The sequence below is a fragment of the Varroa destructor genome, unplaced genomic scaffold (genome assembly GCF_002443255.2).
Source record: "Varroa destructor unplaced genomic scaffold, Vdes_3.0 BEIS01000002.1, whole genome shotgun sequence".
In the NCBI taxonomy this organism is placed as follows: Eukaryota; Metazoa; Arthropoda; class Arachnida; order Mesostigmata; family Varroidae; genus Varroa; species Varroa destructor.
The window spans coordinates 40291683-40308561 of record NW_019211455.1 but is presented as its reverse complement, the minus strand read 5'-3'; the positions used below and the strand labels follow the sequence as shown (position 1 = coordinate 40308561).

At 37.4% G+C, this 16879-nt stretch overlaps 1 protein-coding gene across 9 annotated transcripts; it reads right to left on the bottom strand.

Moving 5' to 3' along the window:
- Positions 1-1245: 1245 nt before the first annotated feature.
- On the bottom strand, positions 1246-16795 carry LOC111244324 (potassium/sodium hyperpolarization-activated cyclic nucleotide-gated channel 2-like). 9 transcript variants are annotated; one of them, XM_086979645.1, is made up of 16 exons: positions 15323-16795; positions 14856-15044; positions 13827-14000; positions 12238-12348; positions 9907-10061; positions 6623-6811; positions 6291-6426; positions 5597-5760; positions 5230-5409; positions 4981-5096; positions 4575-4735; positions 4056-4165; positions 3500-3597; positions 3072-3218; positions 2116-2362; positions 1246-1736 (listed from the first exon to the last, which is right to left on the bottom strand). In XM_086979645.1, the coding sequence occupies exons 3-16, from the start codon at positions 13934-13936 to the stop codon at positions 1555-1557; spliced, it is 2106 nt and encodes a 701-aa protein (XP_086835771.1). In that variant the 5' UTR covers positions 13937-14000; positions 14856-15044; positions 15323-16795; the 3' UTR covers positions 1246-1554. The 9 variants fall into 9 exon arrangements, with proteins under 9 accessions (XP_086835771.1, XP_086835770.1, XP_086835773.1 ...); XM_086979644.1 differs by having other exon boundaries at positions 14856-15033; XM_086979647.1 differs by having other exon boundaries at positions 1246-1716; positions 14856-15033.
- Positions 16796-16879: the final 84 nt, after the last annotated feature.

Here is a 16879-nt window from a genome sequence, read left to right as displayed (position 1 = left end):
ATGGTTTTGATTGTCGTGTTAGCGGTCCATTAATCTCCTAAAGTTGAAGTAATGAGCCGCATTCATTGTTTCATTTTCGGTGCGTTTTTCACAGTAGCGGATGTCTATTGCACGTATTATCATCACCTTACGTCCGCACCCATTCGACACTGCACCCGAACTCGATTTCTCTTCCGAACGACGCCATTCCCTTTCCATCTCACAGATAGAACCATTTTTTGTCCATGGACACCATATGGCCCAGGCCGGCTTTTCGTTGATCAAAATTCCGTAAATAGCACGTAAAATATACCAAATGCGTTTCCAGCTGGCTTAGAATCAATTCACCAACGACATATTTGCTATTCAGTTATTACACTTTCAGTACTCGTGTTATAATTGTGTAGCATATGACATGGAAACTGTATGTTTTGGCTAACAGACTTCTTGGACTCTAAACTTTGGTTTCGTGAAAAGCATTCTCAATTGCAGTAATCCGTTCTTGTCTTTCGAGTCCCAATATACCCGGTCACCCCTCGCTGGTCTACAATCCCAGTCTCCGTTTTTAAAACGTTTACGCCATCCATATAGCGTGCATTGTCCTAAACCCTTCTGGTCTAACGTCTTCACAAATCTTCGACTAATTTTCGCAGCGTTGTAGTTTTTGAGAAAAAAACTTGGACAACTGAGTCCAAGTTTGTTGTGTTTAGATGTTTTTCCTACTAAACTCATTTCTCCCAGAATAAATTCGGCTTTCATTTAAAAGTTTCAAGAAGATTAAAACACTGACGAGCTAAATTCGTCTGCTAGCAACGTGTAATTCATAAATTATTGAATTTTAAAGTCCGCCGGATTTGCTTGTAAGAGCCTAAAAGAGTAGTGATATAAAAATGAGCATAAATCTAAAAAAAAAGAGTACGCCCTTGTTTGAAAGTTTAGTAGCACTTCAAGCAATCGAAAACTTAGTATTAATTCTTAGGAGACAGTCACTGTAAGCGAAAATTGTAAATACAAAGCCGGAATAACGAAAAATTCAGACGCGAAGCTGATATAAAATGTACTTTCACACTAGGATTCAAGAGCTAACCTTTTCGAACTGTGATAATTTTAACAGTGAATTTGATTAAAATTTATATATAGATAAATTTTAATTTATGAGGAATAATGTGCTCAAAGAAGGTTACATAGTCCTGATTTAAATCGATTCCAGACTTCCTCGGAATGAAACTATCCATTCATTAAATATATTTGAAAAACAACTCTTGCTTTGCTGTAAATTCCTTTATTTGCATTACAAAACAGCCCATATATTAATGGTAACAATTTTAATCCTTATTTATGTGCACTCCGTGAGAGAAAACGTATAAAAATGAATAAACCTCTTCTTCGAGCAAATGACGCCATCGATATTCATAGTAGTATACAACACCATTTCTTGTAAAACAAACAGAGAATGTTCTAGACACTAGGTAAAATTTGTTTGTGTTACAATGGACGTGTTTGGCAAAAGTCAATACTGGTTAGGAGTTGTTGACAGCATGAAGGCATAATGAGGACTGCCGTCTCGTTAATAAGTTACTTAAGTCTGGTCGGTTTATGACCAAAGCTTTCCTCAACTAGCGCATGTATGGCGGCCCTGATGTTCGGATGTTTTTCGAGCACCTCGTGGAAGCTGTCTACTGAGAGACTGAAGGCTGCACAGTACGTCTCTGCCTTCACCGATACCCTGCGTTCGCACTGTACAAGAAGACACATCTCTGTAATTGTGCACGCGCCACCAGATGGCACCAGTCGTCAGGTACTTTGAGAAAGTGAGCTAATCGCTTTTGTTGAGCTTCCAAGCTCATCAAATCATTTCTAGAGGCGGGAGTATTAGCTAAATTTGTACAAGTGCTAACAATGTGAGATTAATAATTGGTTAGCTTTTATGCTCCCATTAACTAAGTTGTCTTCACCAATTAAGTGGCTTTTTCTTGCCGATTAACTAAATAATTTGCTCTGATTGTTTTTTCGAATCGTCTAATTGAAACTATTCAGTCTAGATATGTTGGTAGACTATAATGATGTGTCTGGCAATATTACATAATGAATCAATTATGAAAGAATTATAATAGTCGGCTAGAAAGAGCCCCATACCTCCAAAATAAGCGCCATCACGCAGCCATAGAGGACCTTTGTCAGTAAGAATGTGGACTCTTCCACTTTGCAAGAAGTACATTTTGTAACCAATGCTACCCTTCTTGATGATCAGATCCGAAGGTTGGAAGAACTCATATTTCAGATGCGTGACGAGGTCGCTAATGAACGCGTCATCGATAACCGTCGAACAACCAAATAGCGGCACTGAGCGAAGAGCCTCGAGACAATTTTGCCGCATCACCATCTTCAAAGATTTGATATAGCCAACATTTAAAGAGAAAGATTTTATCTGTATCGCCCGTCCTAGGGCAACCAGTATTTTTTCATATAAGTAAATTGTGTAATACTGGATTTCATCTATTTTCTTTTTCAACAATCTCCGCTCGCCAATCATTATAGTTGGAACAGAATATTAAAGCAGCACTACTAGCGTGTACTTTTATCACGAAACATATGCACCGATTAGAAGCCTTGGTGTTTCATAGTTAGTGATCTTAGCAATAAATGATTATACAAAAAACAAAAAACACCGAATTTGCGAATTGAGATGTGTTGGTAGAAGGCCTTTAAAATGTAACACAGCCCTAGAAACATTGAACAGACTTTAATGATTTTGCGGGTAATTCTCAATTATTTTCACTATTATAATTGTTATTTTCATTCTTTGTTTTCTAAACAAAGGAAAGCGAAGAAATTCTGAGAAACGTATTCTATATTAGAGGACGTCAAAGTTTACAGGAAATTTTGAATGGCCAATGGTACCTTTCTGACATAAATTTTTCAAGACTGTTTCGTTTTTTTCTTTTTTACTTCAAAATAAATGGCACTGTCTGCAAATGTGTTTTCATCTTACAGAGTGAAAAATGCAAATAAATTTCACGAAAAACGTCAAACTTATCTAGCATAAGATTAAGTAATAGTCTAAGCCCCCTGTATATTAGAAAGGCTACTACCTCTCGAAGTGGTTCAGAGAGCACGTTAAGAATACGCTCCTCATCAAAAACTTTTCCTCGGTACCTCCTGTCAAAATAATCTCGAATCTTCTGCCGCATGCTTTCAGGCAGCGATCTATACGCCATATAGTCCTCCACCTCGCGCATCTAGTAGTGAAACGAAAATGAAATTAAATCGATCAATTCCGAGCGAAACGTATTGAAATTTCATGTATATTACCAATGTATGTATATAATGTGCTCTTTTCGCTGCGTGCTCAGACTCATCCAGACAATTGAAAGAGTTCGTTTTTCAAAAAACCGTCACAAAGACGCTAGAAATCGAAAGATTAGCTTAACATTAATGGCACAAAGTGCATCAGAAGGACGTACTTATGCGTAGATCTATTACGCTCATTAGTTTTTATAAGTCTTCCACACAGGCTTACCTGTTCCATGCGAAGTCGCGTGGAAAAGTCGAGGTTCTGTATTAACGACGCAATGTTTCCAAGCAGAAGAGCGTAACAAGTTGCTCCGCCAATCATCCCTAGATCACATTGTATATAATATTTATCAGTTCACTAGATTACGGATTCGGTCTTAGATTTATCGTGGTTACAATTGTGCCATAATGATAATAATGGTGAATAGCTATCTAATATGAAAGGAGTCTCAAAACTAAACCAATTGGCATAGCTATACTCAGGTCCTCAGATTTACATACATACTGGCGTGTTAGCAGTTACAAAAATCTGAAAAAATAACTATGATCCAATCTTACGAAACTTATCCACCTACCTCTTTTCTAATGAATATGAGGAACATTAGCACATAAATATTTCATACAGTCTGTGTCAATAAAAATGTTTATTATTAAATAGCTGCGCGATCTTAAAACTACTAATTTTTGTTTTTGCCAATTTTCAAGTCACAAAATAAATAATATGTTATCTGGTAACACATTTTTAACTACTGCAAATAGCACTACAATGTAGAATGACTAACCCATCATCGTAAGAGTCATGTCCGAGACAATTTCGGGATTGAACTGTCCATAGCCAATGCAGAGCATCTGTGAGGACGCGTTAAACATTGCCCAGATGTATTGTTCGTACCTGTCACAGAAAAGTGTATCAGGATGCTATTTCACCAAATACTATATCGCGAATTAACCCAATTTAAAAATCCACCTCAAATTTCTAGGAAATTGAGATGATCTCCGCGTAGTACCTAATGGTCAGATATTCTGTGCCGGTTTTATGCCAACAAAATAGGCACAATCGATACTAGATCTGGCTTGTGGAAATGTTATGATTTAGCGTCTTTTTTTGTTGTTAAGTTGCGTTTATATACAAACTAAATGAATAAATACACTTAAATACAATTGATACACAACTCAGAACCCAGCGTAATTAGACTAGCAAGTATCTGGCAAGTCTCCGTAAAGCTCCCTGCCTATAGATGCCGCTTCTGAAAGATCACATTTGGCACAGATTGCGTGTGGATTGAAATGCTAATAATCACCATGCAGCGCCTCGGAGGTTATGTTTTATCACCCAGGACTTCTCCGGAAAATCAAGAATCACGCAGACAAGAAATTGTAAACAGGCATTCCAATGGACGACACAAAGCATCATGAGGCCGATATTACAGATACGTAGATACACGCCTGACGAGTGCAGGAACTAATCAGACAAGTGAAAAGGGCACATGGAATCACATAGTATAATGCACACATTTTATCTTTATAGGAAAAGCATTAGGTTCTTCAGTAATAATTTTGTGCGGAATTTCTATTTTTAGTTTTACTTTATTGACTGCCCTATATAAGTTCTATAAAAAAAATACTTGTAACATACATTATGACATCTAATATAAATTCCAATCGTACATTTAAAATTTTTCTAAGATCGTTTTTCAAAGTACTCACGTAGTTCTCCTGTAGCCCGTACCAGTAGCCGATTAATCGAGAAAACCGTAACAGCTTAAACAGGTTAATCAGCTTAAGCAAATGAATAAGTCGAAGAGTTGGCTGGAAGTCTTTCCCTGAAAATTTAAGAAATATACATCATACTGGTACGCTAATGGCGTCAAAGTCAGAGATATCTGATAGTTTTATCATTATTATTACATGTAGGTACTTCTCAATATCATTATCGTAGTAAAATTTATATGTTACTCTTTTGTGTAAAGTTCATCTTTGCTTCGGTCTGACCTTGATTCGGGACTATGGTTAAAGACACAAGATCAAACGGGATCGCTGAGATGAGGTCCACGAGAAACCAACGTTGAAAGTAGCGTTTAGATACTACCCAAGGGTCCAAGCTGAATTGAAGCGGGTCTTTCGATATTTTCACGCCTGTTGAATCGACGGAAGAACCGAAAAAGTAAAGGATCACACTATCTTAAGTTAGCTTACTAAAACTGTACCTATTTCCATAGACCGACTGCACTCAACAGGTCAAGACTTGTTACAAAAATGTAGTCTGATGTTGTAAAATTACGACCAAGAAGTTGCGCATGTTTCTTCACGTAATTTTCATTACCTGTGCGGAAATTGAATACGAGATCAACCCCGTAGACGATATCGCTGAAGATGCTTAGGGCCATCAAAGATGGTTCTCTCGATATAGAAAAGAATGCTACATCCAGTGGAATTACAATCATGTTCAGGATAAGCACGAACAGCATAAATATGTCCCAGTTTACCCTGAGGTCAGCAAAACAGCCACACACAAAAGAATATGAGAGGTAGTAATGCACGAGCTTCTAGTACGACCAGACGAAATCAACTGAAATTGACGTAAATCGGATTCTGTGAACAAGTACATTTTAGCTAGCAAACTAATAACTTCAACAATGTAAAATACATTTGTTAATGCCTGAATGGTTCAAAATAAATGGGCCTTGATTCAATTGCTTGCATTTGTTCGCCAGCGGAATTCGGATTTACGCTAAGCCATCTAAAACAACAAGTCAACAATTGCTTTAAATTTCTGCAGTCTTTTCGTAGCTTTAAATAGGGCAGGTTAGCGTGTTGCAGTCAGTGATTACGCTTTTACCTATCTTTGTATAAGCAATGACTGTACATTGAAAAGCTATTTATTTTGTTATCACCGCTCCAGCACGAAACGAAGTAGGTTTTCACTCCAATTCAAACTCAGAAGGTCCCTGACATGACCCTAATTGAATGGGCAAGCACGTTAGCACTAAACTGTGATGCAGAGAAGATCAGAGTACCTAAGCGCACTTTCCGGATGGATCATAAACCGAAAATGCGGTTTAGACTCCTCAGCTAACGATTTTCCTCGGTGCCACATGTCCACCTCGTCGCTTTGCTCCATGCTATGATACCAATGCATACTATCGTTAACACCTATGACATGTAAGGCAGAAAAGAACCATCGTTAGTTTATTATCATTTATTGTTTATATATATCCCGGGAAACAGTGTAGAGCTAAGAAAGGGAACGCGTGCAAACGTAGTTACCTCTTTATTGTTTAAATCATGCGTTCGATAAGGTTCTCCAGGCCATTTGCATTGCTGGAGTTTTTTATTGAAATGCACTTGCCTCCGTTGGCGAAAAAGAACCTGCGAAGTGTGCCTACGAGATTTGGGTCCTGTGAGACAGTCTCGAAATGTGTACTGTCCTGATTAACCGATGAGTGAGGTTGTTTGAGCGCTCGGCTCTCGATGGAGTCACCGAAGGCCTTATCACGAGATCCAATTTTGTCGCTTACTTCGTCATGAGCGCGACAAGCTGTAACCATGAAAAGCAAAAAAGGTTAGTGCAGCAACTAAGAATTAGAATAAGGATTCCATGAACTTCGTTTGCATATCATACTATACGAATAGTGGATAAGACTTGAATCTAGTTTATATAACTTAGTATCGACTATCGTCCAGGCCGTAAAACCTATCAATCAAGTTACGCACGAGGCAAAGCAAGATTTGTCTATTAATTACATTTATTTATTACTATTATATTTAACAATATTATGCTTTCTAATGGTAACTTCTTGTTGATTTTAGACATTTTTTTTAACTACTTGCTCATATATATACATGTAGTCAATAGGTCCATGCGATTTTTGTTTAACCTATGCAGCTACGGTCAAACAATAAAGTACGAGTACAAGCAGTATACATTGTAAAAAGCAAGATATGTGTCGCATAGTACTACTGTCGAGACACGTGTCCATATTCGGGTCATTCCGCAACTGGTTAAGTTGATTAATGTTGTTCCTCTTACTATGAATCTGTCCTTCGGGTCGCTCGCTTTTTACTAACTGATTTTCTTCATTTACTTAGTTGCTTCAAGTGTTTTTCGAACGCGTCAATACTCGCGTGTTTTGCCAAAATAATTGGTGCTCGGAAAACGGTGGGCCTACTGGCCAATTTTTATGTAAAATTTTTGTGTCCCCTATTTGAAACGTATTTTTCTTGCTGGTTTCATTTTTTGATAAGCATTCCACGTTTGGGCTCACCGATGTTCATCTGAGGAGTGTTTTGAGGTTGAAATTTTTTACGGTATTCGTTTTAAATACGGCCTCGCTTGCGTTTTTTTCGCGTGAGTATTACTTTTCCTTGGGTTGCCATGTTTTTTCGCGTATCCGTCCGGCTGGAGACCATGCCATTACTGAATATGATGTCACACTATAAGTCTTTATTACCTCTGCCTTTTGACTGTTCTGATCCATCTTTCTAAGTCAACACTAGTAAATCCATTCCATGTGATTTATGGAAAAGCTAATCGATGTTTAAAATTGCTCGTGACAACGAGTTGCTTAACGGTTATAGACACTACTAATGGGATTCATCGTCACGGCAAAAAATGACATAGTCTTACGTAATTGTGCTCAAGAGACTTCAGAAACAATAAGGCACTCGAGGCCAATGATCAGCCAAGGACCGACTACCTTTATTGTAATAATAAAAGATGGCCGTTTCGATAAATGAAAGAATAACTTTTATTATTCACACATATTACGTGGTCTTTTTTTGTTGACGGGACATCAAGCGGCGATTCCCAGTAATAATGGGCTCAAGGTAACCATACAGGTTTACCGGTTCTGCTCACTTAGCCACCTGTTAAGTGCTACCACTCGAGATTTTTGGCCATCCTGTCTCTTTTCGTTTTGCTTGATATTTTTTCGTAACTGGTTTTGTAAAATCGGGGTTTTAGGCCAGAATCGCTTTCTACAATTTACCGTGCCGATCATATATTGGTTTCAACTGTACTCAACCCGCCTGAAATATATCAGATATCAGCGAAATTGTACTGTCAGCGAACAGCAGTTAGCGGATCTGTTTACCATGTCTAATTGAAATCAGTGTTTGGGGTTTTTCATTCAGTAATGCCCAAAACATTGCTTCAGACAGCTCTCAACACGAAACCAGATGTGTTTACGTCTGCTTCCAAATCTAATCCACCTCAAGTGTCCTAAAGCCAGTAAGTACCACTACCTATCACAGAGACTGTCTATGGTGTCCACAGCTTTCGTATGTGCGACTCAGCAGAGCTCTTAACGCTGAAATGCTCACTAGGTGCGTATAATCCCACAGATGAACCTATCAATCGTTTGTCGTATATGACTGCTATGGATGCTTAAGGACGAAATTAGCTCCAAGCTCGCTCCGAGTTGTCAGTAATATGCTAAGCTTTCTAGCACATCATAGTCCAGTGTTTCGGAACCGCGTTATTTTAACGTTTCGTCACCGATTGTTTAAATACGCAACCACATGTTTTCATTTTCATGCTCCGAGGTCTATATCAGCCCACGCCGGATTAATCCATAGTGCGTCACACAATTTGGAGTTGTACGGCGTTTAGTACCTTTATAGCACCGGAGCAAGGAGTTCTGTTATTCAAAGAGCCATCCTCACTACCTCGCCTTGTCTAAAATGTATGCATCGGAGTACTATTCATTAATAACGACAGTTCGACCGAATTTGTTTAAATCTGCATCCGTTTATGGGCAAAATACCCTACGTCGTAATGGATACTAACTAAACAATCTGCTAAGATGGCGTATAACTTCGAAAACTAATTAGCTTCCCGACACTCCATTAGCAGGTCTTCTGAATAAAGCAGTAAAAATAATATATTTTAATATATATAAAATTGCTTCATTGATCCACATGCAATCGGACTCTACCATAATTTGTTACCAACGTTACCATGGTGGAAACTACACAACGGATCTATCGTCTCAGGAAGACTTTGTTGCGCCTGCACTTGTTTATTTACTGTTACACTGTCTCCCTGACCGATAATCCGGTACCTTCTTAACTCGAGTTTTCATTTTCTATCTTGGAAAACAAAAACCATCCGAACTGTGCTATTGTTCCAATTAAGTCGTAGATCTTGAGTCCCATTTAGGTTTCAACTGTTATAGCCCGACCGGGGTTGTTTGCACTAAATGCTAGCCGTGAAAATCGCTTTATTCGGTTGCATCACAAGCATACGGGAAGCGCTATCTCTTTTCTTTGTAACCGTAATGAATACCTCGTCGAGCCCAATTCCACTTAAGTCACCTAATTAGTCCACCCGTGGCAATCGTAGTATCCTTAAGTTTTTGAATTCACACACCCGCCATGCGGCGCTGTCTACTGCACGAATTTAGTGTAATAATTGTAAAGAAAGAAGCATTCGGTCTAATCGGAATCTTAAGCAGCAGAGACCTCTAGGTATATTAAGGCCTTCCTTTTGCTCGCAGTCTGCCTACCCTCAGTAAGAGGCGCTTTCTTTAAACGGCGCTGCCCTCAAATCCATGTCCAAACCTGAAGCGGTCTATTTAGGATCGGTTGATAATTATTAAGTCAATATTACTAGTCATTGTTATAACACGTTACCTTGCAGAAGTGGCAAATCGATTTCCACTGTTTTTCTATGACGTAATTCATCATCGAACTCGACGTCGCTCTCCAGTTGTCGATTTCGACGTACCAAATGCGCTGCCACAGAAGCTCGTTTTGGACCATATCCACCGGCCGTCGATGCATAATTACTGCGAGAAAAACTTGAAAGATTAGGAATATAATTATTTATATTAGCACTGACAAGCAGTGCCCTTCAAGGCGAAAATAATTTTTGAGAATCAATTCAAAACGATGTCTTGAGTTGAGGTCTTGAAGTTCTAATCATTATGTGCACGTTTAAGATAACAATAAAAGCTACTTCATGAGTACATAGCCAATGACATCTTCATATGCTATTTTTTTTCGTCTTATTATTTACATACCATGAAAGCACTAGTTATTTTATAATTCCACTATTCAGTACACTATATTATGAAAACAATCCAAACAAATAACCCGCCTCTAAATTAGAATTGTTTTCATAAAAAACTTTTTTTTTAGTATGACATTTAGTGATTTCCTTTTTCCAAGAATCCATGTACTGTTTCCACAAGCGTACTTTTTGTAGGTTCTTTGCGGTCATGTAGGTAGATTAGATTAACTTTGGGGAGATAGAAAATATGTTGATTCAATGAACAATAAATGAAGAGATCCATATATGAGGGAAAAGCTTGGAAAAGAATAATTTGAAAAATTATTATTACATTTGCTCGATAATAACAATCCATTGATACGATTTTTTTTATTCGTTTCTTCCAAGCCAGGCTTCTAATGCCCCGTATTCAAAATCATACATATGTTCTGAGGACGGCAGCGTCGTCTGTTGACACGTGCAATTCAAACCGTCAGGCTGATTCCCTAGTTTTCAAACATAAAAATGAGTTTTCCTAAACATTGATCCTTTTCCAGAGTTGTTGAAATCGACTCACAAACGAATAATCGTTATTTAATAACTTAATTCCTTTTACATGATTAAGTGTTCGTTAAAGGTGCAAAAACAAGATGCTTAAGTTGATAAAGTCTACTTGACAAAGCAGCGTAAATTTAGCAAAAAAAATAAGACAGGCAATCGCAGTTCGATTAATGATCACGCCTAGAATTAATATTAACTAGCTTTTCAAGAGACTAAACAGGGCAAAACATCGTCGTTTTTGTTTATCGTTTATATTCATTCAAAGATCGCTGTCAAGCGGATTACATTATCCCAATCGCGTGGTCTTCTAACATTAACTCTTGTTTATGTTTACAAACGCTTAGTATCTATTATACGCAAATGAAATAACAATTTTCTACTGTATATGTCGAATATCGTTAGTCCAAACTGTATATATATGTTAAATAAACAATCATTTTCAATTTAGAACTGAATGTTTAGAATTCTCCGTGTGAGTTTTAGACGGTTGGCGCATACCACCACGAAAAAGTCGTATATTTGGACAACTCATACGTGCTTAAGTTTCGTAGGCGAACTCGTTACCACAGCATTACGGCACGGACAATTATCTTCGACTTAGACTATGGCATTTTCATATATCCAGCAGCAAATAGAATCAATTAATGAATTCCGTAAAAATGTCTCATACTTCAAGTACGCTGATTTATTTCTTTGTTCTGGTCGTTTAACTTATACAATTTGTTATCTTTAAGCATTACTATTGAATACCCTTCTATATCTGTTTACCTATTAAAAAGGCCACATGAACCCTAAAGTATTATATAACGTCTTACGTAGATTAAACAAACTATGACGTTAAGGTTAATGCGAAACCTGCTTATCTAGATGCTGGTAGAACCGAGCCAAGATTTTATAACAGGCAATATAGGGGACACACATGTGAAATGAAATCCCAGTCTGGATTCACGTGTGACAATTATATAGAATTTACAGACAGAGGTTGGCCCATATAAACTTCAAGTAATATCGTTGATTAAAAATATTGGCTTTCACCGGAATATTAGCTAGGATATTTTAGACCGCTATACGTCAGGGCTACACTGTTTTGTCAGTGATTTTTTTAAGGCAGACAGGAAATCACCGACTTTGTATACTTTGATTTTATGTAAACAAACACCGCGCAATCTACCTCTACTATGTGCCCTCATTTAGGGATTGAATAATAAGTAAATATTCATGGAGACTAAGGAGATTATCCACGAATTCTTTATAAATTGCATTTTTTGTCGTACGGAGGTTACGTATTTATACATGTGGGCATGGTAGAGCCATTTTTATTTATTTATGATTAATATGTAATGCGCATTTCTTAAATTAAACGTGTGCTATTCATCGCGGTGAATTACGTATAAAATAAAATACTACTTTACCGTATCACTCGTTTGGGATTCCGTATAAACTTTTTCGGTCTTGGCCGAACCTTCATATCTTCCTGAGGATGGGATTCCGTTTGTTCGCTTCTTGCAGAGGATGGCATCGAGCTGCACGATTATACATTCGTATGGCTGTCACAAGAATTTTATAGTTTGCTTACAAGATCCCAAAGGTTTCCGAAAAAAAAGATGTATACTACTTACTACAAGTGATGGCTGAAGAAAGTTTTTTATAAGCAAAATTATTACGTGCAAAAATCATCTTAACATCGAACCATTTCGAATTTTTACAATTTCAGCTTCGATCTTGCCCACAGATCGTTCACTTGAATCGCACAATGGCGCACTGAAGAGTCAGACGAAGTATTTTCTTGTAAACTGCCCTGTATACGTCTCAATGACTAGCAGTAACATCTTCGCGTTTTCATAAAATACTCGGCAGCAAAAACTGGAACATACACGCGCACTCGTGTGGAGGCTTAACTAAGTACTGCAATAAACGTTTTGGTGTTCCGCAGTAGATACGGAACGTACATCAGAAAAATACACGCTGACCACGGCTTGGGTCGCGGTTAAAAATAAATTATAACGGTAAATGCGCCAATCTTGGTCCGCGTACTCAGGCGCGGTCTCAGGACCACTTCCCGACACGCGTAGGTGTTTCTTAGCTCATTTAGGTCGTGTCGATTCACGACGGTTTTCGATTTCGACTGCTGATTTAAGTCTGACTGAGTACTGTCAGGCTTATCGCTGTTCGGGAAACTATCCGTTAATGAGCTGTTGGCAGGTGACCGCAGACGTCAAGTAAGCGTGGTTGTGTTGAGCGCTGGCCAACGCGGCGGATTTTCCTTAAAATCAGATATCAACGAGGTATGGCTTCTGCAGACTGTTTTGTCACGTCGTAAGATTACTACTGTTATTGAAGGTAATTGACTCCGTTTGTCTCCCAGTTATGAATGTGATAGTTCACGTTTGCGATTTACCCACCAGCCGTTCATTGCCATTCTCTGTGTATCTAATACCGAAATTTAGTTTCCGTCTACGGGTTTGGACGAGCCACGGTGAGCGAATGCGATTCATAACACTGGACAGACGCTGATTCATATGGGCATCACAGCAGTCTAATCAAAGTGGCTTCTAACCACTCGCATCTTCTTGGCCTAGGCACATTCTTTCAATTGGCGCTAAGTTAACTTTCGTGAAATTTTTTTTAATTCGATAATTTGGCCCACAAGCCTTTGCAGATGTCAGTCGAAATCAATTTAGAAGCCATAAATCAGGAAGAGGAAAGCCTCTACGTGTAAGCAAGTATTCTTAATAATTTGCAGTTCTAGCCAAAGTCGGACTGGAGCTGAATGATCAATGTGTGTTAACATAGGTTTAGGAAAATGATAACATAACCTAAAATATATTATTATTATACGATCAAAGTACATTGTTAGACTCAACTGTATTCAAGAGTTGGCTATCAAATTATAGAGCTGTACAGGCAACCCAACTTAAGACAGACGTGAATCTTTAGAATGCCAGACGCGGCGAAATATATCGTCTATAAATAGCAGAAAATTTGTCTATAACCGACAAACCTGAAGGGATGCGACCTTTCGTCGGAGATAAAAATTGAGAACATCGAAGTAACTCGAGCACTTGAATTCGAGAGGCCCATCGATAGTCGGGCGGCTTTTTTCAATGCCATAGAAGATTGTCGAAATTTAAGATATGCGCGCTTAAGTCGACCCAGTGCAGTCTAGATCATTGATCTAGTGCAGAAAGACACGGAGACGTAAGAAAAAAATCTCTATATATTATTCAAGGGTTTTAGAATTAGTTTCCTTTATACTATATTATATAGAGATGAAAATAGCCATCAGCCTAAGATAGAAAAATTTAGTTATGTAGTAAGTTACTAGAATCAGATATTCGTAGATGTGGTTACATGAGCTCAAACACTCAACAGTATGTAATCTCTTTTAAACAGAAAAATGTATGAAAGCTAAAGAATTTGTAAACTATAGTGGCATAAGGTATATAAAACGAACACATTCTGATTGATACCAACCAAATAAAAAATGCCAATAATTCCAATTTAAATTTAAATATCGTCAAACAAGAGGTTGCGAAACTGTCCTACACCAGCAGATATAATAGAATAAATTTCTCTTCGAAATGTTATTACCACACTAAACATTTCACAAACGCCTGTTTAACTCAATTCAAATTTATAATATTACATAAACCTTCTTGTCATGTCATTTTTTATACCGCAAAAACATTTGTTTATTCATACGTCGTGAAGAGGAGTGACGGTGTATATTATGACTGAGCTAATTTGCAAAGCAATATGCGCATAGGATCTAAAGTTCGTAAAAATATGTACAGTTTTTGGCATAAGTATTTGTTTAGCATATGCCAGTTATCTTTCAAAGGTCTCTCCATATTCCTTTTACATGTACCTTAAGGCAATTAGTTGTAAATGGTGCATATTGAATCAAAGCATTCAGTACAAACGTTCAATGAATTGATCATAGTTCTTGTACGTTCTTGTAAGTTGAACGAGATATTCCTAGTACATATATAGATAATATAACACGTTGACATTCGAGACGTTTACTCACTTTTAGGCTACTTGCTTTTGTTCGTTTGGATAATTATGCGCTATCTTACTGTTTCTTAATGCTTCGCCTTAGTTATTTACTAAGACTTTCGAACGTCGCAAAAATGTTTCCCATTGAGTGTTTTCCCAGTCAGAAAAACGTACGGATGTGTGCAGTGCTCAGCGTGCTTCGGGATTACCTAAACGAGTCCTCAGGAAGTAAGGGGGGTTAACACTACATGCACACATAACAGTGATAATGGTCAGGATCAATGTTCTTGGCTGCTAAAACGCTAAAAACGTAGTTACAGAATTAAGTAACAACCCGACAATCCAAAATGAAGCTTTTCACCTCAATACTTGCATGTTACGTTGATTTGTAGTCGTTGTTTGACAATATACTGATTTTAGTAATTCTGTGTGAATCATTCCCTGTTCATTTTGGTAAAGATTTCATAGAGTTTTGTTCACTCATCTGGCAAAACATACCTTCAAAACTGTTAAACAGTCACGAAGTTCAGGATGAGAGCATTGCACAAACGGGTTTAACACATTGTTATTATAGGAAATCAGGTTTACCGAAGTGGTTTTTTTTATTAATATCCTTGGAGCACTTATTGTTATTGCTATCGTCCAAATGCGAATTTTGTGGAAAGCCCTATTAATTCGTTGAATGAACCTAGATTTTAAGGTGGAGGCTGAAGCATTGCATTAGCGCAAAGTAATCCAAGGATTAATCGGTAAGAGGAGTAATCCGGGCATTGGGCACTGCGTTACTTAAACATGAAAAAAATTCCGTTAAGGACCCCCGGAGCGGTAACTGATTAAATCGAGATACAACACAACTATTGTAGCGGATATTTGTGGTACGGATTACGTACAAAAAAAAGTTAGATATTGATTAAGTATGTTGTAGATAGATAACCTTGTTTTAGCCTAGCATTTAACAATCAATAGCTGTATTTTTCAGTTCTTTAATCTTTGAAGAGTCATTAGTTGAAAGCTAATAATTCTGAGACTGTAATGTAAAAGCTGTTTTAGTTCGAACTAGTAGATCAAGGGAAAAACCGAACATACGTAGTACCAACAATGCTTGGCTAAAATTTTCTAATTAATAAAAACATATTTTAACATTGGCATTACATTTCAAAATTGGGAACATTAGAGAATATGTAAAATGTTGTGACCAACATCTATGCAGGGAATTTGATCATTATGAGCACCCTTCAATGAAACTTTATCCAAAATATGGGAAAAGGTTGATTTTATGAGAGGGATAGTCTGCTTAGTAGATACCCGAACTGTTTTATATTTAGTAAAATTGGCTTTCAAGGGTGAGTACAGGGAATCCTACTAATAATTATTAGTGTTAATAACTATTCTGATTTTATCACAGCAGGGCGAAGCAGTTTGCTACAAAAGCCACGCTGCATTCGACTCTTGTCCTCCAAACACAATTGTTTCGAATAAATACAAAGATATCATGCTTTTCAAAACATGGCTTTCCTTCTCACTGACGTTTGTCACTATATGCTAAAAGTAAATCCAGCTAACACAGCTTAAACATGGATTTGGTTTTATTGCCGACCCACTTAACCTCATATAACAAGTCGTCTAAATGCTGCATTACTTGCATCATCAAATTGAATTGAATAACCAAATAGTTGCTGACATTAGAATCATCTGGCATTCTAGAGGTATCTATGTATTTCTTAATCTGCTAGTTTTTTTTGCTTTTATTTGAATTAATTATAAATTGCCTAGACAAATTCTAGTTAAAAAGTACCCGAATTATATCTTCTTTAAAACAATTATAAGCTTGCAAGCGACATTAATTAAAGCTTGATTTAACTTTGGTAACAGGTTTTCCAAAGACACCCGAGTAACATATATAACAATATTAATAATGGCAATATGAACAAATATTAGTGAGTACGATTTGCAACTAGCCAAGAATGCAAAAATCTTTTTTTTTTTTTTACCTGAATAGTAGATTTCTGCTCGTATGAGGCTAGTTAATGAAGCTCATATTTCAATAGAACAGGC